The 24844-nt window shown below is 44.2% G+C and overlaps 1 protein-coding gene across 1 annotated transcript; it reads right to left on the reverse strand.

The window, feature by feature from the left end:
- Nucleotides 1-8113: 8113 nt before the first annotated feature.
- Nucleotides 8114-24590, reverse strand: SLC33A1 (solute carrier family 33 member 1). The gene is made up of 6 exons (XM_083442788.1): nt 23318-24590; nt 21290-21480; nt 17989-18173; nt 16483-16600; nt 13789-14004; nt 8114-12497 (listed from the first exon to the last, which is right to left on the reverse strand). Exons 1-6 carry the CDS (start codon nt 24078-24080, stop codon nt 12327-12329), a joined length of 1644 nt encoding a protein of 547 aa, XP_083298914.1. The 5' UTR covers nt 24081-24590; the 3' UTR covers nt 8114-12326.
- Nucleotides 24591-24844: the final 254 nt, after the last annotated feature.

A 24844-nucleotide genomic window follows, 5' to 3' on the forward strand; every position in this document is an offset into this window, starting at 1 on the left:
TGCTTCTGCACATGTGCAAAGCGCGATTTAGCGCTTCTGTGCATGCACGACCGCCGAAACCCGGAAGTAACCCGTTCCGGTACTTCCGGTTTTCGGCAGTCTGCAACCTGAAAAAACGCAACTTGAAGCGGCTGTAACCCGAGGTATGACTGTAACAACTTGGGACCAATTACCTTGCTCCACATGTGCCTGCTCAACTACTTCGATCAGCGGAATTGGCCCACATAACACCCATTCCGCATTTCAAGAACTTGAACATTTAGTGTGGCAGTGCCTGCACTTTGGAACCCCTTGCCTGTTGAGATCAAGCAGGCGCCTTCACTGTACTCTTTTCAGCACCTGCTAAAAACATATTTGCTTAGGCAAGCCTACGCAGATGCTTAGAAAGTTGTGGTTTTTTAAATCCGTTTCAGCATTTTAACTTTTGTGTGCTTTAAAGTACGGTTGTGATTTTTTTTTCTTTGAGGGTTTTTAACAGTCAAGCCATGTACAAATTTTATGAAATGGGACAATGGCACCTGGCTGTTAACCAGAAGGTTGGTGGTTCGAGCCCAGCCAGGGACAGCTGTGAGCAGGATTCCTGAATTGCAGGAGGTTGGACTAGATGACTCTGAGGGCCCCTTCCAACGCCACAATTCTATGATTCGATGACCCAAAACACAGTTTCTGAAGTGGCTTGCCAAATTAACCCCAGCCAAATACATCCACAATCCAGCCCAGCAATTGGGGTCAATCTGTCTCTGAACCCAGAAATGTCCTCTGGTAGTACCTCTGGCTGCTTGGATAGTTTCGCTTGTGGAAACTGGCTCCCTTCCTCTGATCTTCACCAGACAAGTATTAACAACATACTGGGTATTAATATTCAGGTTTCTGGTTTCTCTGGTTTCTGCCCTCCCCCCCCCCCGCACCTCCCTCACCCCTCCAAATCCCCAACTGCCTATCCTCAATTTACTCTGTTAATTCCCAACAGACTAGAACGTCCAGCCCATCAGAGCTGGCAGTCACCCAGACCAATTTCAAATGAATTTACCTGCTTAATAAATTTTCACCCTTCTCTCCGCTCAGAACTACTGCCAACCATGCTTGCAACATCACAACAGTACAAGGCCTCGAACTTTGACCGTCACGGAATACAGCATTTCTCCACAGTATCAGCTGGTGAATCCAAAAGCGCTGAGACAAGGCCATGTGCCCATTCCATTTACGTATACCTATTCTCTCTCACGCAAACAGGCACTTCTGAAGCCCTGCATACCTACTGTCGGAGTCTTGTCCTAAATGCAGCGCCAATCTGACCCAAAACAAAGCAGCATCGTAGAATGTACAGTTGGAAGGGACTCTGAGGGTCATCTAGTCCAACCCCCTGCAATGCAGGAATCTCGACTAAAGCATCCATGGCGGATGGCTATACAGCCATCATTCATATGGTACTGAATGTGTCAGTAGGAGAGAAAGGAGCAATCCTGCAAAGTTTTGTTCAAACCTGAGAATCATATCCAAGCCGAACGTCTGTCAAACGAGGCTGTTGCATTCGCCCCCCCCCCCAGTAAATGGTCCGAGGAAGAAAAATATTTATTCTTTTCCTTGAATTGAAATGTCTGCTAATTTTTTTTTCATATTATGCACGCAGATATGTCTATAGTGTCTTATGGGAAGGACAGCTGTATAGCAGAATGATCTCTCATAAGTGGCATGTCTGTCCTTTCTAATGCTACAAACTAGAGAGACTAAAGACAGAGAGGTTAGCAAAAGAAAAATGAAAAGAATGAAGCTGGCAACTGCTTTATACTTGCATTAACCCACACACCAAAACATCCCCTCCAAAACGCTATTATGCATATTATATGAACTGAGAGACTTAGTACCCAGTCATAACACATTTAGAAAGACAAATGTGGTGATTTTACCCCGAGAAATTTAAATAATTCCCTTCTTTTACAAAGTGCTCTGTAATTAATCCCCTGTCATCTGCAGGAGATGGGTCGTTATCCAAGTTATCTTGATTCATTGACTAAGATCCATTTCGTGTAGTTTTACAAAGGTAAATTTAATTAGAATTGTCATTTTGCAGCATTCTTCCTCTTCGTCAAGCTCCAGCATGAATCCAGCCGCTTTTCTTGTACTCTACTGTCAGGGCAATAATAGCTGATGAAGGTTCAGGTGAAGGGGAGATGATGTTGCCAACATTATAACATCTCCAGCTCCCAAAAGAAAACAAAGCCCAAGGATCTGGGCTTAGGGAGGGGAGGAAATGAACATAAAAAACCCCAAAACCATAAGAGGCTGTTGAATCAGGCCCATCTATGAGATACACACATGACATGAGCACCATGGCACTTTCCCAGTTTATCCCAGTTTGAGAGCCAGTGTGGTGTAGTGGTTAAGAGCGGTAGACTTGTAATCTGGTGAACTGGGTTCGTGTCTCCGCTCCTCCACATGCAGCTGCTGGGTGACCTTGGGCTAGTCACACTTCTCTGAAGTCTCTCAGCCCCACTCACCTCACAGAGTGTTTGTTGTGGGGGAGGAAGGGAAAGGAGAATGTTAGCCGCTTTGAGACTCCTTCGGGTAGTGATAAAGCGGGATATCAAATCCAAACTCTTCTTATCCTTCCCAGCCTGATGGGAAACAAAGCAATATGACTTCCCCAAAACTTACCCACTTGCAAGCAAAATTGAAAGCGGGATCCTGTATAATCACCCCATACCATGATGAGCACAAACCATCATGAATCCACAATAAAAAAAGGATGCCTAGAGGGCCCTTTATGGGACGCGGGTGGCGCTGTGGGTAAAAGCCTCAGTGCCTAGGGCTTGCCGATCGAAAGGTCGGCGGTTCGAATCCCCGCGGCGGGGTGCGCTCCCGTTGTTCGGTCCCAGCGCCTGCCAACCTAGCAGTTCGAAAGCACTCCCGGGTGCAAGTAGATAAATAGGGACCGCTTACTAGCGGGAAGGTAAACGGCGTTCCGTGTGCTGCGCTGGCTCGCCAGAGCAGCGATGTCACGCTGGCCACGTGACCCGGAAGTGTCTCTGGACAGCGCTGGCCCCCGGCCTCTTGAGTGAGATGGGCGCACAACCCTAGAGTCTGTCAAGACTGGCCCGTACGGGCAGGAGTACCTTTACCTTTACCTTAGAGGGCCCTTTATAGTAAATGTTTGGGGGATTAAAGGTTTTTCATCCTGCGCTGTGTAAACTCTCCTTGTAGTTTCATGTTCTGCTCACTAGAGGTTGCTAGCGGTTGTTGTTTTTTCAAAGAGATGAAAGCACATTTATAACAAATATTGGTAGACCAATTGATTTTTTTTCTAGATGTGAATATGAACAAAAAGTCCATCAAGAAAAAAGCAGCAACAGCTCTGGAACCCCATTTAAGGCTGTAGTCCTGTCCTACACAGGGTTACTTGGGAGTAAGTCCTACCGTACACAGTGGATCTTATTTCTGGGTAGATATGTACAGGATTACTCACCTGGGACTTAACATTTGGTCAGAGACACGATGTTTGTCACAGTAGCAGATCCCATTCCTTCACATTAATATTTTCTGCAAATAGAAGGCATGCAAATAGTCTGGAGATATCTAGTGTACACTGCATGATTCACTGAAAATACACAGGCACACATCCTCTATCTAACAAAATGAAATGGGGGGGGGGGGTGGAATATATGCAGGAGAGTTATCTCAGAACTCTCTTTACCATGACTTTGTTCCACTTCAGAAATCACACCCTTTCTGCTCAGTTTAGATTAGAACAGCTTTCTTTGTAGAATCATATTCTTAGCTGGTTTATGCAGGGCTCAATCTAGTTTGTAACATAAACTATCTGATAAGCTTCTAGCACAAATTGATAGCAGGACTGGGCTGCACTATTGTTAAACACACAGTTTTATACATGTTTTCTATTCCAATCTTGAAATTTCTGCTGTGGCCAAGAGACTTCTTTTCTGCTGGTTGCTTTAAACTTTTGCACATATTGGTTTGTGTATTGCAGGCATAGGCAAACTCGGCCCTCCAGATGTTTTGGGACTACAACTCCCATCATCCCTGACCACTGGTCCTGTTAGCTAGGGATGATGGGAGTTGCAGTCCCAAAACATCTGGAGGCCCGAGTTTGCCTATGCCTGGTGTATTGGGTTGGATTCAGACTTATTTTCAGAGGAAGCCTAGGCACATCTACTCAGAGGTTTTACAGAATCCAATGAGGCTTACTCACAAGCAAGTATGCATCAGATTGCATCTTAAGTTGCACTTAGGTCTCATTGCAATCCATGCAATTAAGTTAAAGGTAAAGGGACTCCTGACCGTCAGGTCCAGTCGTGGATGGCTCTGGGGTTGTAGCGCTCATCTCACTTTACTGGCTGAGGGAGCCGGCATACAGTTTCCGGGTCATGTGGCCAGCACAACTAAGCCGCTTCTGGCGAACCAGAGCAGCGCACAGAACTGCAATTAAGTTAGTCATTGCTTAATTTAAGTCCCATTGATAGTCAAAGTCTAAACATGTCTCCTTGGAAGGTTATGTTTCCCTCATTGAGCAGCAGCGGCATGTCACAATACAATGTTTTCATTCCACAGTTCAGTTGCTGTTGGGTTCCCACGGGAAAGGGAGACTGGATGTGACGTACACTGGTTTCCTGTTTCCTTTGTTCTGTCATTTCTTTGTCGAGAGTTGCTCTCTGCTCTCACAGAGGCAAGATGTACATTTGTGTGTTTTTGGTATAGCGAAATAAAATAGCAATGTAGCCATACCTGCTTATCCTTTCATTGCGGACTACGAGATTACACTCTGCTGGGCTCAGGACGACATGAGCCATATCAGCTCCAGATGGGCCGGAGCTGAATAAACTAAAAATCTACTCAGAGGTTTTACAGAATCCAATGAGGCTTACTCACAAGCAAGTATGCATCAGATTGCAGCTTAAGTTGCACTTAGGTCTCACTGCAATCCATGCAATTAAGTTAGGTAAAGGTAAAGGGACCCCTGACCATTAGGTCCAGTCGTGGCCGACTCTGGGGTTGAGGCGCTCATCTCGCTTTATTGGCCGAGGGAGCCGGCGTACAGCGTCTGGGTCATGCGGCCAGCATGACTAAGCCGCTTCTGGTGAACCAGAGCAGCACACGGAAACGCCGTTTACCTTCCTGCTGGAGCAGTACCTATTTATCTACTTGAACTTTGACAGGCTTTCGAACTGCTAGGTGGGCAGGAGCTGGGAGTTAGTCATTTCTTAATTTTAAGTCCCATTGATAGTTCAAGTCTAAACATGTCTCCTTGGAAGTAAGCCATCTTGACTTCATAGGGCTTAGGCATAGGCAAGTGGGTTTAGGATTGCAGCCTGACATACCGGTAATTAAGTTATGTGCTGTGAACAGTCTTCCTGCTTTTACAGTGGTGCCCCGCAAGACGAATGCCTCGCAAGACGGAAAACCCACTAGACGAAAGGGTTTTCCGTTTTGGAGGTGCTTCGCAGGACGAATTTGCTATGGGCTTGCTTCGCAAGACGAAAATGTCTTGCGATTCCTGGGGGTTTTTTTTCGCTCCCCACCCCCTTTTTCTAAGGCACTAAGCTGCTAATAGCCTTTTAGCAGCTAATCCGCTAATCCCTTAAGCCTTTAATAGCCGCTAATAGCCGCTAAACCGCTAATAGCGCTAATCCGCTAATGGGCTTGCTTCCGAAGACGAAAAAACCGCTAGACGAAGAGACTCGCGGAACGGATTCTTTTTGTCTTGCGAGGCACCACTGTAGTTTTGTTCCGATTGCATTTACTCGAACTGTATGTTACCGCACTACAGATTGCTATGCTCTATTGCTAATCTTTCTTTTCTCTTTTATTGTTTTTATTCATTTCTTACAGGGTTCCTTGTGACAGGGAAGAGTAGGGGAAGAAGCTCCTTGTAGGTGCACATTCTCTAGCCAAAGACTGGGACCAACTTTGGCCTTTCCTTTGCCACGATGTTCTTCCCAATAAGGAGAGGATGCTACCGTCTGATAGTCCCCTGGCTAGCAGCAGAGGGCAGATTGTCCTACAGGCTCAGAGCCAATAATAAGCTAACATACATTTGCAAGTTGGGTAGGGTGGCCAGGTAGAAAGGAGGGCCAGGGCTCAATGCCTTTAAGCATCACACAGGCGTTGAGGTTTGTGCTCTTACCATCAAGTGACAAGTTGCTGCTGCCCAAACCCCCTTCTTCTGCACACGTGTCAGAAGTAATAGTCAACAAAGTCATAGAATCATAGAATTGAAAGGGACCAGACCCCCCTCCCTGCAATGCAGGAATCTTTAGCCCAACATGGGGCTCAAACCCACGACCCTAAGATTAAGGGTCTCATGCTCTAACAACAGGGCTACCTCAGCGTCAGGAGCCTTGCCCTCTTTTCCATCTGGTCCCCTGAACGGTGCACTTACGCTTGACCCTACTAGGTTACAGACATTTTCTGATCACAGATAAAACATTCATTTTCCAACTTCTAAGTAGAGGCAGGGGGTTAAGATCTGCCTGGAGTGTGGACAAAGCAAAATCAGCAGGAAAGCCAAAGGCAAGTGCAAAATAACACGCACAGTGCTGAAAGGGCCTTGCAAAGATCTGTTTTTTCAGCTGTGTAGGTTGTAGTTCTAACCCAGGAGTCAGCAAACTTTTTCAGCAGGGGGCCGGTCCACTGTCCCTTGTGGGGTGCCGGACTATATTTGGGGGAGGGGAATGAATTAATTCCTATGCCCCACAAATAACCCAGAGATGCATTTTAAATAAAAGGGCACATTCTACTCATGCAAAAACATGCTGATTCCTGGACTGTCTGTGGGCCAGATTTAGAAGGCGATTGGGCCGGATCCAGCCCCCGGGCCTTAGTTTGCCTACCCATGTTCTAACCAGTACAGTGGTACTTAATTTGATCCGGAGGTCCGTTCTTAACCTGAAACTGTTCTTAACCTGAAGCACCACTTTAGCTAATGGGGCCTCCTGCCGCCGCCGGAGCACGATTTCTGTTCTCATCCTGAAGCAAAGTTCTTAACCCGAAGTACTATTTCTGGGTTAGTGAAGTCTGTAACCTGAAGCGTAAGCAACCCGAAGCGTATGCAACCCGAGATACTACTGTATTTAAAACACCACTGGGCACCTCTAGAACATTGATTTTTCAACCAGGGACCCTGAGTGCTGCCCACACAGCAAGGAACTGAGTGATTCAAGAAGAGAGCAATTGCTTGGGGAATTGAGTGATGACTTTACTCTCCCTGTGCCTGACTTTGATATTCTGCTCTGATTTTAATCCATGGACATCTAGCTTGATACACAAAGCTATGAATCACTTACTCCAGAGCAGTCTTGGAATTATCCCACTAGCATTCAAGGAAACAATTGCATACGATACTGGCATGATCCAGACTATTGGTTCAGATCCACTCTGTACATTTTAAGCATATTGCTTCCCACAAAGAATCACAGAGCTACAATTCCCAGCACCCTTAACCAACTACAATTCTTGGGATTCTTCGGAGGAAGCCAAAAACAACAGAGAATTACAAAACCAACCTTGGTTGCATAGAGAGGCAACCAAGTTCAGTCCTTGGTCTGGGTTTCCAGTCGAAAGGACCACAAATGTTCCTAAAACATTTTGCAAGGCTGTCACCTTTCACATTCAAACACTGCTCGCAATGTTCCTGCAGGAGCCAGCCCAAAACCTGAGATCACATCAGAGGCCCTTCTTTCTATACCACCACATTCAACCAAGGGACTCAACATAGAGTCTTTTTAGTGGTGGCTCCTGCCTTTGAACATCCCTCCCCAGAGATGCTTTCCTGGTGCCAACTTTGTTGTCTTTTGAGCAGGAGGCAAAAAACTTATCTGCAGTTTGTTTTATCACACATAGGGTTTTAACTGCTGCTGCTGTTCTATTGCTTAATGCAATAAACATTTTAAGGTGTTGGGTTTAATTACCAGCTGCTCTGACATCCCTTTTGGTTTCCATCCTCGTCTCAGACACTGGCATAAAATAGGAGAGCACAAAATAAAATAGTGCCACAGCAATGATTATTAGTATCAAATGCCAGCAATGAACACATTTCTAAACCAATCTTCTCAATAGGGCTCCCAACACTAGTTTGGCTGATCAATACAGAAACAAAAAATAAAACTGCAATATTGCTTTATTGAAACAATAGAGCGAGCTTCTGAGACTTCCTAAGGGATATGGTTCTGTAAATTTAGCACTTTCAGCAAGGTAATTGTGTCGTCTCATATTTATCAATTGACAGAACTTATTTATTTATTTATTTATTTTAAAGCTTAAACATGAAGAGAAAACCCAGGAAAAGCTTTGGGTAAAATAGAAAAATTAAACACGTTTGTTCCATTTTACAAGTCAGCTATTTTTAATCATGAAATGGTCCAGCCGTTTTGTTCTGTTCTTCATTATGACTAACAGCTGTTTCAAAAGCAAACCTATTTTGTGTGTACCAGTGCCTCAATTTACAGCACATTATAAAGGAAAAAAAAACAAACAGTCAAGAAATATTCCAACATATACATTATACTTCTGTTTCCACTCTCTATTACAGTCAAAGGAATTGGTTTCACAGAGTTCCTGGCCATTACTTATATGTTTCACACTTAAATCAATTTGTCATCCATTTGAGCAATATTTTAGTTTTTTTCATAAACAAGTATGCAACAAGTATGTACATCTACAAATCCTTTGTAGATTAACTTGCTTTATATATCGTTTGTATCGAGCAAATAGTATTAGCCTTCTTTTAAAAAAGGCAATATTTTATTATTCAATACTTCTACAGTCATCTCTGATGAACCTTTGAAGATATAAAAAGAATATTCTCCAAACTATGAACTTTATAGCCAATAGAAAACCCAGAAAACAACAGCTTAAGCTTTGTAAATCTAATCAGAACTGAAGACAGCATCACAGAGTGCAGATGAGAGTTCAAGTGGTAGTTATCAAATAATACTTTTATCACAACTCAGCATATCTCCCCCCCCCCTTGACAATTTCTCCTTTCACATGACGTGATTATTGCTATAGAAAACATTTTCTTGTGAACCTTATATACAAGTGAGAAGATGTGTTCCACCTTTTGTGAGGTAATTGTACTTGATTGCCATGAATGAGCAAAATTGCTGTCAGGGAATCACTAATTATCCTGAAAATGGGAAGCAATTTTATGCCAAGAGTATCACGTTATTATTTACTCCAATTAAGGGAACACCATATAGAACGTTAATTAGACCTTTTCCCCAATTTACATCATTTGTAGCTTGCACCTGAAATTATATCAAGCAGCATAATTTACCTCTCAAATAATGCAGATAGCCTTCAATAACTACAGGTCTCATTTTGTTCTCATTTAGTACAATTCAGATAAGTGAAAGGTAAATGCTTAACCTATAGCAACTCCACAGACTCTGCTATCTCGGGTGCAGGCACAACTCAGGATATGCTTCCAAATCTATAGGAATTCCCTCTGCAAAATCACATCGGTGATGAGTGTCCAAGAATTCAACACAACAAGTTTAATACAAATGTGTTTAAGTGCAAAAAGTAATGCTGAGCACTTCTTTCATTCTCGGAGTATGCTGAAATTTCTTTTAATGTTTCTCGTTTTTTAGGAAAGTTTTAGTTCAAGCTTTGCTATTGATTCTGGGTTTTAGTTTAATTAGCCATTCACAACATTTACTCTACAGCATCAGACATTTGTTTAAATGCATAGCCTTTATTTTTCTTGGCACCCTGTATAAACAGTAATACAGAACTGGAAAACATAAAAAGCCTCACTGGCTAATGTCCTGTGCATGTTCTGCAAGCCAGACACCTTTTTTCTAGAAGTATCCCCTCCCTAACATTGTCTAGAGACAGTTAATAAACGTTCTCTGTTAACAGGCTTTTCATTTATGCGGTGGCAAACCAAAAATAAATGGAAATGATAAATACAAGTTTTAGCCACTAAATATCCTCTCATAAACTATCACATATAGTATTAAAGTAGCATCATTTTATTCGTCCCACCTAGCCAATAGGGATGGATCAAAATTAAGGCAAACAAAATCAGTTTATTGTAAACAATGAATGAAAACTAAAAGTACTTAGTGAGAGCGCCAAGGATTTTTCATTCAAGTAAACAGGTCTGATTATTCATATGAACAGAACTACAAGATATTAATACAACAATATCACCATGTTACAATATGCCCAGGGCGGGGGGTGGGGACTAGAGTGTCTTAAACCCTATGAAGTTTACTAACAGACCCAAAACCCAGCCAACACCATGCCTTCAACATCAGCTTGATCTATAGAAATCAACAGGTGCAACTCTTTGCTGTTAGAGATCAGCATTATCACCTAACAAATGCCTGCAAATCAAGCTGCTTTTAAAGGCGCAGGAGGGACCAATAAAAATGTCATCCCTATATTCTACCAACCAAATCTAAATGAAGTTACTGGAGCTCAACCAACAGAACACACAAACAACCTGCAATCTCAGCACATACTGCCTACCTGCAGAACATATTAAACAAGTGGCCACAGGGAAGCAATGTGTAACCCAATTTCCTGCCAAAGTCACTAGTTAAATATGTTTAAACTGGATGTTATCTAGTTTAGGTCCATGAATTCAATCAGAGTATTGCTGATTTAACTAGTTTATTAATATCATTGATAGGCTGCAATCTTAAAATCCAATTGGGAGCAGTCCAGGAGTTCTCCCTATTATTGTAAAAACAAACAGCTGGCTATAAATATAGTTTTAAGGTTGCAGAAGGATCCCTGAAATCCACAAACTACTTAAACAGCTATAAATCTAAGTACTGGGATCTTAAGGTGTTGGCAATTTCGGTTATACATTGCTTAACAATGGGTCACTTTGTTCTTCAGAAGGAGAGGAATATAGATCAAGGGCAGACTAAGAATGTTTTTCTCTCTGTTGATTTTAAAACCTCTTCCAACCCTATGATCCTAACTCTGTTTCCCTGGAAGTAGGTCCCACTAATTTCAGTGGCATTTACTCCCAAGTAAGTGTGCTTAAGAGTTGTGTAAACTTCCTTCTCAAACAGGCTTAACATTTATTTACACTCAGAAAAGAGCTTTAAAAGAAAAACAGTACACCGTAAATCACAGATTCACTTGGAATCAAGAATTAATATCCATTTCAGAAAGAATTGACCTCTTGAAATAACCAGTAAAACTGAGACAGCATCAAGAGTATGACACTAGCCTGCCACACCTTTTGAAGGTATTTTAATATCATGAGAGATGTACAAAATACATCCAACAACATACTATAACAGTGCCCCCTTCTTATGTGATATACATTGTATTGTACATCCTTAAGGCACTAAAGAGAAGATTCCCTCTTAATAATGAGAATTGCAAAAATCGCGTTACCAGTTGTAGGAGATTCCAGGCAGCAGCCAGGAATGATTGAATGACTTACATTAGAACGATATGAATGTCCTAAAAAAATGAAAGCACAGACAATCCATCACCATTTCTTTTCAAAAGGCATCACATCTTTTGCCTAGTCCTCTTTGGGCCTCATAAAAGAAAAAAAACAGCAATTCTTGAGAAACAGCGTATTTGCTTTTTCAAGCAAGCTGAATTCACTGGCCTTATATGTGCCCCTAATCTTTTGGAAGCCCGTTCTTCAGTACTAGTCAATATGCCTGCCTACCACTCTACCAGGTGTGATCAACCTAAGTGCCTAGCCAGCTGCTTCTCTCATACAAATGCTGTCCTGAAGAAACCACTTCTATTAGCAAATCAAGTGCCTTGAAATCAAGTGTGCACATTAAAAGAAAAGAAAAAAGCTAAATTTTCACCATTATAAAAATATTCCTCTTATAAATCTTTAAAGCTTGTAGAAGCCAGGAAAATACATTTGAGAGAATGTTTTGGTACTCATTGTTTTCTCCCATAAAGCGTAGTTATGGTCAGCAATTCAAAGGGGCTGCGGAAAATGTAACAGATTGATTGTTCTCTCTACAGCTTATTTTACCATATACATTCAACGTTTACATTTAAATCAAAATGTTATGGTTTCATAAAAGTTTTGTTTAGAGATAATGTTAAAGAAATCAATCAGAAGACAAAAGGCAGACGCTGCAAGTTAGCACAACAGCTCTGTAATTTTAAAGTGCTGTTTCGAGTATGATTATTCATTTTTAACTTAAGGAAATGTTGTTGGTGTGTGTGCTTTTTTAACTGATCCATATACTACTTTCCTGGCTTGGCTTTTTGGAAAGTCATTTGGCATAAAATGGCCATTTCCCCCCTACATTTATTCTTTTGTGTACTCATTATGGGATAAAACCATAACAACTTTTGACAGTGTTTTCCTATGAGCTGGTTCTCCTGCATTTCCATGAAGATGCCCTCTCGTTCTGCAGCTTTTTGAATTTGGGACCGAGAAACAACCACCAAACAAATCCCAAAGCCACGCATATTAGGGATTCCACGTAATAACCATCCAAGGTAATAATACAAGATCCACCTTCTTTTGTACAAAGCTGCAAGAGAGAATGGGAGAAGGGCGTCAAAAAATGTTATACGGATATATGTATTAACAGAATAAGTTAAAATGCATTGATGAAGCATTCCAGATGAACACACTGCTTTTATCCTTAAAAATATAGTATGTTGGGTGATATCTGACTACGTGGTACCCCCACTAAAATCCGTGGATGTTACCAAGTCCATTGATTGCAATGGGTCTGCTCAGAGTATGACTAACTTTGGTTACCACCCGTTAATAATAATTTTGTATTACAGGTAACTCGCAACTTGTGTACATTTAAATTGTGCGGATTTGGCTTTACATACTTGGCAAAAAAACCATTAAAAAAAAAAATAAGAAGGGGGTGGGCATCTAGGGGGAAAAAGACTTTTTTCCCAGATGCCCATCCCCTTTTTAATTAAAAGTCTATACTTTTGTAGGGAGTAATGCAGCTGCCTTAAGCTTCATAATGCCCCATCAGTGCTGCCTACTGGAAGAAGAGAATCGAAGCATGTGGGTTGTAGCCAAAGCTGAAGCAAGACTTATTCTTTCAAGATGATCTTATACAGTGGACACTTGGGTTGCGAACATGATCTGTGTGGGAAGCATGTTCACAACCCGCAACGTCCACAACCCGCAGCGTCACGTCTGCGCGGGTCGCGATTCAGCACTTCTGCACATGTGCGAAGCGCAATTTAGCGCTTCTGCCCATGTGCCAAAATCCAGTAGTAACCTGTTCTGGTACTTCCAGGTTTGGCGTGGTACGCAACCTGAAATCGCGCAACCCGAAGCGTCTGTAACCTGAGGTAAGACTCTACAGTGGTACTTCGGGTTACATACGCTTCAGGTTACAGACTCCGCTAACCCAGAAATAGTACCTTAGGTTAAGAACTTTGCTTCAGGATGAGAACAGAAATCGTGCTCTGGCGGTGCGGCAGCAGCGAGAGGCCCCATTAGCTAAAGTGGTCTTCAGGTTAAGAACAGTTTCAGGTTAAGAATGGACTTCCAGAATGAATTAAGTTATTAACCCAAGGTAGCACTGTACAAGCATTCTGGAAAAGTCTTACAACTTTGCTATCATACTAATATGTGGCTAAACTCACACTGTTCAAACTCCTTAAGGTGAATAAAGCGAAGGTGTTGCATAACTAACACAGGAAGTGCAAATTTTCTCACTTAATATTAAAGGGAAAAAGCTATTCCTAAGATGCTTTTTAAATGGGGGAAAATATCAGTATATAGAAAGTAGTGTTACTGCATCAAGACTAGTGTTGGAATGAAAGCGTCTCTTATAAGAAACTTACTTCTGCAGCAGCTGCAGTCCCGCAGTTCTGTCCTTGAGCTCCGACACACTCCTTCACTGTAAGTGGATCCACAAGCCAAAGAGCTACTGTTGCCGGCCAGTTTCCTCCCAAATTCGACACTGTGTTAAGTAGCGTCATGTACGTTCCGCCTATGAGTGGGTCACTAACTTTGGCATTGAAAGCCATTATAGCAACATACATGCTGTACAGCGTAACCTGGGGGAAAGGCAGATGAACACAAAGAGAATTACGCAAGAGAACAGCTTCAAGTAGCAACTGCTATTTTAGTGAAATGTCTTATGGAACACTGTGGAGCTGCCGTTTAACATGAAATGTAGTCAAAAGGGGCCAGCTGTTGAGAGCTCCTAGCGTCTTGGAAGACCAAAGATTCCCACTTTTACATATCTTGTAGGAAGAAACAAAAACAGTGTTTTTGCAACAAAATAACACTCCAACACAAGATTTCAGTAAGGAAAACACTTACATAGTGCGGTGGAAGAGCTGGGGGAAAATTCACGTCTGGCAATCTGTATACTCCTAGGCTTGGTTTGGTCAGAATACAGTTTACACTTCCAGAGTTAATGCTAAACACATTACTTCTGGTAAATGAGCCACCACAGCTGCCAGAGAGCTGTGATAATGTATGTCCCTGGCTTTATAAACTTATCTACCCATGTAATACCTGAAACTAAAGGGGCACATTGGTTGACAGATGTAAAACATACTGGCATTATTTTCAGCTCTCCTACCCCACTATATTTTACATGGAAAAGAAAGAAACTGGTCCATCCTTCTCTAGTACTAACAGTATCAGTAAAGACTTGAAGGTAGCAGACAAATGTGTTTTAGGAAATTGAATATACCTTAAGTGGTAACAAAGCCTAAGCTCAATACATTCTTCATATATACCGTATTTTCTGCTCTATAAGACGCACCTTTTCCCTGCTAAAAAGTAAGGGGAAATGCATGCGCGCCTTATGGAGCGAATGCAGGCTGCGCGGCTAAGCCAGAACAGCAAGAGGGAGCACGGCGCAGCAGTCCCTCTAGCTGTTCTGGCTTCTGGGATACCCCTCGAAGCCTCCGCAGGGCAGTGGGATGAAGGCTCCCCGCTGCCCTGCGGAGGCTTCGAGCAGCTATCCCTGGCTTTTGCGGGCAGCTCTGTCCCTTCTCCCACCTCCTGCAAAAGCCAGGGATAGATGCGCTCCCTTTAAAGAGCGGACGGCTCTTGCGGGAGGTGGGGGAAGTGACAGAGCACGCGACTGTCTCTTCCCCCACCTCCCGCAAAAGCCCCCAAGAGTCGCACTCCCTTTAAAGAGCCACGCGGCTCTTGGGGGCTTTTCCCCGAGGAGGGAGAAGGGCAGCCCGTCAGAGCCTGGGATGCATACAGGATCTGCTCAGCACTCCCTTTAAATACCGTATTTTTCGCTCTATAGGACGCACTTTTTCCCCTCCAAAAATGAAGGGGAAATGTGTGTGCGTCCTATGGAGCGAATGCAGGCTTTCGCTGAAGCCTGGAGAGCGAGAGGGGTCTGTGCGCACCGACCCCTCTCGCTCTCCAGGCTTCAGGAAGCTATCTGCAAGCCCTGGGAGCCCGCGGGAGTCCCCCCCGGGCTCCCCCGGCTTGCACAGAGCTGCCTGCACCCCGAAGCCCGGGAGCGCTGAGCAGTCGCACCGGGGCTTCGGGTAGCTGTGCGCAAGCCACGGGAGGGCTCCCCCGGCTTGCGCAGAGCTGTCTCTAATCCCGAAGCCCCGGCACGCTGAGCAGTCGCGCTGGGCTTCGGGTAGCTGTGCGCAAGCCGCGGGAGTGCTCCCCCGGCTTGCGCAGAGCTGTCTCTTATCCCGAAGCCCCGGCGCGCTTGGGTAGCTCTCGGCAAGGCGCGGGAGCCCGGCGCTGGGCTCCAGCGGCTTGCGGAGAGTTGCCTGCAAACTGAAGTCTGGGTGCGCTGAGCTCAGCGCGCCCAGGCTTGGCGCAGCTCTCCGCAAGGCGTGGGAGCCCGGTGCTGGGCTCCCGCGGCTTGCGGAGAGTTGCCTGTTCTGTGGGCTGGGGTTGGGGGAAGCTCGAGCTTCCCCCGCCCCAGCCCCGCGCCTGGGGGGGAAATAAATTTTTTTTCCTTTATTCCCCCCCCAAAAAACTAGGTGTGCCTTGATTCCACGGCGACGCGCCGGTCCTGGAAGCCGGAGGAGGAACAGAAGGGTCTCCTTCTGTTCCTTCTCCAGCTTCACTGAAGGGCGCTGTGCCTTCTCCCTCTCTGTGCAGCGCCTCTCCTGTCAGGGACTGCCGCTGCACACAGAGAGAGAAGGTGCAGTGCCCCTTCAGCGACGCGTCTGTCCTGGCTTCTGCCTTAGCCCTGCGCAGCCTCTTTGGGCAGGGGGAGCCTTCATCCCGCTGTCCTAAAGAGGCTTGGCGTGGTTATCCCAGAAGCCAGAACAGCCACACGGTATCCCAGAAGCCAGATCCCTCTTGCTCTTCTGGCTTCTGGGGTTCAGAATAATTTTTTCTTGTTTTCCGCCTCCCAAAACTAGGTGCGCCCTATGGTCCGGAGCGCCCTATGGTGTGGAAAATACAGTAATTTTTTTTCTTGCATTCCCCCTCTAAAAACTCGGTGCGTCTTATGGAGCGAAAAATACGGTATATATCAAAGCCTTGTATCTACACAGACTACTCAAGCACACACACAGAGAGCAACTTATTACCTGATGCAAAGCATAACTCAGAAGCAATATAATATAGTAATAGATGGGAAATCCTCCTTCGTATTTTACTTTGGGAGTCCACCAAACCAAGAAAGCAAATTCCAACCCAAACAGTAACCTGTAGGGAAAAGATAAAGGGAAACACCTTGAATACCCCAAACTCCTCATCATGTCTGCATTAAACCAATACGAGCTAGGAAGGCAACCCAAAATTTTTGACAAGGGGTAGACCTGAGGCATGGCAGAGTCAGAATATGAGCCAGTGGTGATTCACTGGCCAGTTTCTGGTGGGCTACCTAACAGATGCAGATTTTGAAGAATGCTTATCTAGATGAACCTTGGGTTGATTCAGTAATGCACCTTAAACAAGGTGTGCTTTGCACATGACAATAAGCAACTGTGCAAATGTGCCGGCTTGCACACACTTTGCTCCTCCCTGGGCCTTTTAACATCAGCAGATGGCAGCTAAATCAAGGTTTTGCTTACCAAATCATGGTTAAGATGTCTCCCCCTTGACCATGATCTGAACTTGGTCAAGTAGATTTTGGGAATTCTAGTTAAAAAGAGGCAGGCCATACAAGACTGAAATCAGCCCCTTTGATACTAAGCTGCCTAACCTTGGGGTAGTCAACATGGTCCCCTCTAGATGGGCACTCCAAGGCCCATCAGCCTCAGCCAGCCACTGATGAGGGGCGATGGAGGGGTTCCAGTTCAAAGTATATGGAGAATACTATGTTGGCTACTCCTATATAACCCATTGTTTCCCATCCATATAAGCTGGAAGGAAATGAGTGATCCATGAGACACATTCTGTGGTCTTCATGGAAATGAAAGGCCCCCAAATGCCACAAAAGATAAAACAATAAACACACCTAAAAACAATTCCTATACAGATGCAGACTGGGAAATATCTCTGCTTAAAAGACTTGTTGAAAGAGGAAGGTCTTCAGCAGGTGTCAAAATGTCTACAGAGGCGGCACCTATCTAATATTTAGCAGGAGGGCATTACAAATGGCATGTGGCACAACACTTAAGGCCCAGTTTCAACATCACACAGAATGCAGACATCCCTATAAGATGGTATCTGCAGGATGCCTTCTCCTGCAGAGCATAGTAACTCATTGGGTATCTAAAGACTGATTTAGGTATCCTGATTCCAAGCTGCCCAGGGTTTTATACATCAGAACCAATACCTTGAACTTAGCCTTGTCCATAGGGGGGGAAATCATCTAATGAAAGCTAAGTGTGGAAAAGAAAACACTAGTTCTGACACAAGTGGAATTTTAACCAAGCACAGCTCTTGTAAAGGAATTCAGCAAAGCTACAGCATTTCATTATAAATTGCGTAGCGAACAAGAGCGGGGGATTTCGAACCAATAACCACGGCAAAGCTTTCCAAGTAAAAGCCCAACATGCACATCTCATTGCTTTTAATGGTTACAAAATTATAATTTCACATTAACAGAGTTGTGTATTATCAGGTTTAACTATCAAGAGGCTTTTTACCTGAAAGGCATAGCTTTGTAAAATGTGTTCAGGGGCTGTGGACCTGCTGTGTATTTGCTGATAATCAGAGGCAATATGATCTGCAGTGGAACCATTGGAACAGCAAGAAGAGCCAAGTGTTCTTTAGGTACTCCTTCTTCTACCAGTTTGAGGCCTGTGACTGCATCCGCTGCAGAGAATCCGATCTGCAACATAAAAACCTTTTACAATCTTACACACATACAACAAGGTTTTTCTGCTGTACTAATATGTAGTAACTTATTCATGGTCACCCATCCCTGGACTTTCTGAAACTTGATCCAGATCCAAGCTCCCAACACTGTGGTCCAGAATAGCAAATCAGTATTTAAGAAGAAGACCATGAAAGGGAACTTGTGGTCCTGCAGACAACTCAATTCATCCCTGATCATTGGTCATGTTGACTGAGGTTTATGGGAGTTGGCACCCAACGATTCCACAGGTTCTCAACCCCACCTTTGGCTTAGACCAGTGGTTCCCAAACATTTTTTTCCCATGGACCACTTGAAAACTGCTGAGTGTCTTGCAGACCACTTAATGATTTTTCTGCTCACTACAGCAATTGTAATGCACTGTACTGGGTGATGTATGATTTTAATTGTATTTTTATTGCTCCTTTTTCTCTTATATTGTTCAGTTATTGAATGCAGATAGTAATAAAATAGAATGCAATATAAGAAATAAAAAGAAACAATCAAAATGCAGCTAAAAATCAATATTACATGCCACATACTACCTGAATGAAGCTTGCAGACCACAGGTGGTTCATGGACCAGTTTGGGAATCACTAGCTTAGACAAATTAAATTGTGCCCCTCCGCTTATAGAACATTACGCAAAACCCATGGACATTTAGACATTATGCAAAATCCATGGTTTGCTTTTTTGCCTGAGCCTGTGTCAGTTAATAAACCATGGTTTGTGGTGGGCCATCAAAGTAGAGTATGAAACCTTGATTTGAGATTGCAGCTTCTTGAACAATTGGAATCATTCCAACATTTGACAGGAAGCAACACAGCTGATAGCCATATCAGGGCAAATATGGGAGATTATACAAAAATAATTACAGTGGTACCTTGGGTTACAAACTTAATTTGTTCCGGAGGTCCGTTCTTAACCCAAAACCATTCTTAACCTGAGATGCGCTTTTACCAATGGGGCCTCCCGCTGCCGCTGCGCGATTTCTGTTTTCATCCTGGGGCAAAGTTCGCAACCCGGAGCAACTACGGTTAGCGGAGTTTGTAACCCAAGGTACCACTGTATTGGATCAATAATTTTGCAGTGCTAGCATGGCTTCATAAATATAGCTCATGTTACAATGGAAAGAGGCAGTGTTTACATTAAACAAGTAGGAACTGCAAAAAAATGTTACAGTGTGAATGACTCTTGTCCAGGGTTCCAGTGGTCTAATAATACCTTCTTTCGGGCTATTTAACGGAGCTTCCCCTTGCATGCCAATACTTCCCTCTTTCAGCTATGATAGTCACTGAGAAACAATCCTGTTGGCTCTCAGGAGCGGAATTTGTTTTTAGAACAAACTCGTTCAACAACTGTTTTTTTAATCCAGCTTCCTGGCAGAGAGGCTTCGGTAGCGTATTGTTTATGCAGTCTTGCAAATTACAAAAAGTTTTAAAGGAAGAACCCTAGGAAAAGCTGAATGATCGTGCTATAGTTTACTAAGCTGAGACATGCTCAAGCCTTCTGCCTGTGAGTTTTGTTGCTGTGCTACCAATTCCCTCCCTGGCATGCTGCAATATGCCACAATGCCAGCAATTAACCAGAGTTAAATCAGAACCAGAAAGGGGGGAGGAGCTGTGGTGACTAGGTTCAGAACAAAGAACTTGAAACTGTAGTAATCGTGTTTTTTTCTGATTCAGACGTAAGAGGAAATTATGGTTAATTGAGGACTTCTAGGATCCATTGCAGCACAATATGGGGCCATCGTCATAATCCTCTTTTATATCCCTGCTGATTAGGTTAAGATATGACTGCTCAATTGCAGCCATCAGGGAGCCAATGACAATGGCTCTGTTCCTCTCTCAACTGTCTGCATTCAATGAGCTCTCAATCAAAGAAAGAGCAGCCCTCTGGAGACTGAGCATGAGGCTCCCTCTTTCCCCTCCCATGTCAGAGAATGGTGTAGAAAAATACAAAAAAGTAACAGCACAGTCAGCATTACAGAGCTAACAAGGCTCATGTTCTCTGTTAGCAGAAGAAGAAAACAAAAGTGGGAGCTTGCCATCCCCTGGAATGCCAATTCTGAAGAGTCCAATAGTTTAAACACCTCAACCACTGAGAAATGCAATCTTGTTGTCATTTCATTGGAACTCCCTGCCTATTGACATCAGTGGTTTTGACACTAGCTGAAAGCATTTTTGTTTAGGCAAGCTTATCCAGACATGCAGAAGGTTGACATGTATTTTAATCTGGTTCATTCCTTCTCAATTTATTCCCACGTCAACCCTGTAAAGTAGGTTAGGCTGAGAGGTAGCAACTGCCAGAGGGTCACTCAGTGAGCTTCATGGCCATGTGGGGATTTGAACTCTATTCTCCCAGATCCCAGATCTCCCAGAACCATTCCACCACATTGGCTTCCCCCTCTGCACACAAAGTAATGTCTGTATAGGGCTTCCAATCTATTGCTCCTACAGAAAGTGCATACTTAAGATGACACACATATTGCTTTGTATCAACTCAGCTACAATGCTATCTCATAACTTACACGGTTCAGGACCACAATACCTTAAGGACCACCTCTCCCCATATATAAGGGTGCTTGTCCTTCTCTATGTCCCCACTCCTGAGAGGTTCAGAGACTTACAACATGAGAATGGGCCTTTTCTGTGATGGTTCCCTCAACTGTGAAACACTCTCCCCACAGAGGCTCACCTGGTGCCAGCATTACATGTCTTTAGGTGCCAGGTGAAAACATTCCTCTTTACCAGGGTGTTTGGCCATTAAACAATCTGCAGCAGAGGGGACGGACTGTTATCATGATTATTTTATTGTTATGCTGTCTGTTATTATGTTCAGTATTATGCTTTTATTATTATGCTCCATAAATTATGTTCTTAATCTTGTACACCACCCTGGGATCTTTGGTTAAAGGGTGGTATATAAATCAAATAAATAAATAGCTAGCTAGCTAGCAATAGTAGCTCTCTTCTCAATTAATATGTTTTCTGGCATAGTAGCTCATAAGACTGGCATATAGGTCCATGAATAACAGGAACTTATAAAAATGAGGCACATTCCCAAATGATAATAGCAAATCATGTACTCACTTTTGCTGTTAAAATCAGGGCACAAAATGTAAGGACTGCTGGCATTTTTACTATTGAGAAGAGCAGCTTGTACGTATCCATGATGCCTTTTGTTTCTTCTTTTGATGGGTGTCTTTCCCTATCTTCTTTTTTCAAGAGTGCGACCAAGGTGGTAGTGATTAAGAAAACAGCACCCCAGTAAAATAGGAAATCTGAAGGGGAAATGAAACCTTTTCCATTATGAAGACACTTGATGCTAATAACATACTATTTAAAACCAACACTAAGACTAGCTGCAACCTTCATAAAAAATTAACATACCGTCCAGTAAGAAAAATAGATTTCACAAAACCAATTACTGGTAATTTATGATGGATTATTAGCTCATCCAAATAAATAAGGGGCTCCACAGGAGCAAGCAGTCTACATAGTGCGGCCTTAATCTTTACCAGAAGAAAAGATGTCAGATTAATCCCTGTAGGAATGGATTTGGAGACCACAATGTGAATAACGTAATTAAGTTAAGAATAATGAAATTTAAGAACTCATTTAAGCAAATACTCTTATCCCCAACCTCAAGAACCCTACTTAACAAACTGGAAGCATTGTGATAAATTAAAACATGCATGCAGAAAGCAAGATATAAAAGTAGCCAGTCTGAAATCACTGGGACCTCTGTTGCCTCTTTGTTGTGTCTATCTGATATAACACTAGCCCATAACTTCCATACAGACGCTCTTGTTGTCAAGATCAGTAGAGGGGTCCTCCTTGGTAGTTCCACTGCCCTCAAAAGTTCAAGCAGGGTGCTGTGGAAGAGGGAATTCTTTGTGGTAGTTCCTAGGTTGTGGAATTCCCTCCCCACAGAAGTACATCTGGCACCTTCATTATATTATATATATTGTATTATTCACTTTTTTTCAGAAACATACACAATTACCAACATATGCTAAAGACACACCTTTTTGCTCTGGCAACTGAGACCTATTCCTGTGACTACAATTGCTTCTAAACTGTTTTTAATACCATATGATCACACCTTACATTTCAATTGCGTGATTTCAACCTTATGCAGAACCTTATGGTGGCAGGAAAGTAGATGTGTGAAAGTAATGCCTCTCTTCCCATTACTGAAGACAGTTCTGAAAAAACTAGATTTGACAGGTCTTTACCAATTCTGCTTTTAGTTGTAAACCTATACTATAACTCAGGCCTGTCCAACAGGTTGATCACGATCTACCGGTCGATCGCGGGACGCCTACGGTCATCCCTTGTTGATCGCAGGCTCCTGATCCCCCCCCCTAAAAAAAAAGAATGGAAAAAAGCTAAACAACTTTGGCTCCCCCTCCCCACAAAAATCTCAACAACTCTGGTCAATCTGATGGGTAGATCTCTGCCAGTTTGTTATAGTGTGAGTAGATGGCAGTCTCTTGGAAGTTGGATGTGCCTGCTATAATTGTTCATTTTGCTTTGGGTCTTTTCGCCATAGGTATCTCTCATTACCTCTCATTATTATTAATGTTAGCAACATGGATGAGGACCACTAGCTTAGTTTGGCTTATTAATTAATTAAGATGACACGGCAGCTCCATTTTCAAGCAACGTAATCTGGGCAAAATGTGTAAATGCAGAATTGCTATCTAGCATGACCCAGCAAATGCCAAAACTTCTGTAAGATAACACTGCATTTTCACTAAGTGTGCTAATATAGCAGCATGTGTTCTTCCAGGTTTCACACACACACACACACTTTTTAACGAAAGAGTGTATCAAGATCAGACAGTTCCTAAACAAATGTGAACCTTCAAAGTTGGGCAGCTGATATAGCAATCTGGAATAGCAAATCCACACAGGTACTGTAATTCTTTTTGCAGTTCTATAAGAGGGGTGTAAATGAAATGTTCCACGGTAGACTAATCCATCACCACTTCTTACCACACTACACATGAACAACTGTCAACCTGAAGAGGACACAGAAGCTTGGGGGGGGGGAGAGATAAAAGGGGCTCTCGGAAAGATCTGCATCATTACATTCATTTCAAAAATTTATACCTGAAAGTGTTACAATTCCTCTGGGTTGAGGCTGAAACCGCAAATACTTGTTGCAGAAGGAGGCTGATTCCAGGGCCAAGAACAAGACATTTCCCAAGAAGTAGCCAGCTGTCTGTCCCACAGAGTTACAAGTGGAAGCATAGCCCACATTCTCCCGAGACAACATAGTCAATGCCCAGCCATCTACAGCTATGTCCTGAGTGGCTGCCAGAAACTCAAACAAGAAGAAGGTCACTGTAAGGGCCACCACATCTGGGCTTTTGCCATCCTCCTCCCCAAGCAAAGAGTCCACCTGCCTGGAAAGGTATATCATAAAAAGCCCCAAGGTGTACTGAGTGGGCACAAGCCACGACTTGCGCCGGCCAAAGCTCTTGAAGTACACGGCATCCACCAGGGGGGCCCACAGCAGCTTCAAGCTGAAAGGCCAGAAGACGAAGCTGAAGAAAGCCTGGTCCGTGTAGCTGACGTTCTTGCTTTGCAAGATGAGCGGGATGCTGCCCGCCAGCCCCAGCGGGATGCCCTGCAGCACGTAGAGGAAGAGGAGCAGTAAGATGCTGCCCAGCTCCGCTCGGTAGCCCCGGGGTGTCCCCAGCGGCGTGACGCTCGGCTCTTGGAGAAGCGCCTCTCGGTCATCTCCCACTTCGGCGCGGCCATCTCCGCAGAAGTCCGGGGGCGGGAGCTCCCTCTTTAGCATATCCGAGTTCTGATAGGAGCCCGGCCGGCGCTGCCGGCTGCTGTCTTTGTAGGAGATGGTGGGGGACATGTCGCACACGTAGTCCAGCGCCGTCGTCCTCGGGACCGGGGAGCCTTTCCCCCGCCGCGGCGGCAGCAGGGCAGCTCAAGGGAGGCTTCCAGCTCCGCCCCGCCTGGAACAGGGGCCCGGCCTTCCCTCCTCCGCCTCCCACCTGGGCCTAACCAGCTCCAGGTCAGAGGGGTCCCCTCACACCCGCTGGAAGGACGGAGAAGTCGAGGACGCTTCAGGCTCGTCAGCTGGAAGTCACGGGCCTCCTCGCGGAGCTTCCCCACCAAAACAAAGCAGTAGCTTCTTCCTCGTCGACAAAAAACCAATTTCCCTTCTCCCGTCCCCCAAAGGTCCGTTAGGAAGCAAGGAAGGGAAATAAATTCCTGCCCACCCCCACCCCACTTTCTACCCGGCACGGTCCGACGCGTCCAAGTTCCCCGGCTGGAAACACAACCCGGCTCGCAAAGGTACCGCCAAGGCAGCCGAAGAGCTCTGAGCAGCCGTGGTCCTATCTGACTGGAGGTTCTGGCGAGCTACGTCACCGGGAAGCCATCCTATCAAGGGGAAGAGGGAAGAAGAAGGGATAGGGAAAGAACTATAGAGCCGGCTCGATGGAAGGGCAGGGCAGAGAGGCGGAAAAAGATCCGTGAAGGGTAGAGCGGCTTTTCGGAGGCCGGAAGTGAAGAGCCGCGTGCTTTCTTTGAGCGGCTGCAGGGGTTGCGTTGCACTGTGTGCGCCTGCTTCAAACCGAGAGTCTGTTAAGTTTTGCAACTGATACCTCACTG

This window comes from Podarcis tiliguerta (genome assembly GCF_965153285.1).
Source record: "Podarcis tiliguerta genome assembly, chromosome: 5".
Lineage (NCBI taxonomy): Eukaryota > Metazoa > Chordata > Lepidosauria > Squamata > Lacertidae > Podarcis > Podarcis tiliguerta.

Coding starts and splice junctions, on each gene's coding strand:
- SLC33A1 (XM_083442788.1), bottom strand. CDS start 24,080: ATGTCCCCCACCATCTCCTACAAAGACAGCAGCCGGCAGCGCCGGCCG. Junction 21,481..23,317: donor AGGAATTGTAACACTTTCAG/GTATAAATTTTT, acceptor TTTCCCCTTCAG/ATTTCCTATTTTACTGGGGT. Junction 14,005..16,482: donor TGAGTTATGCTTTGCATCAG/GTAATAAGTTGC, acceptor CCTTTCCCCCAG/GTTACGCTGTACAGCATGTA.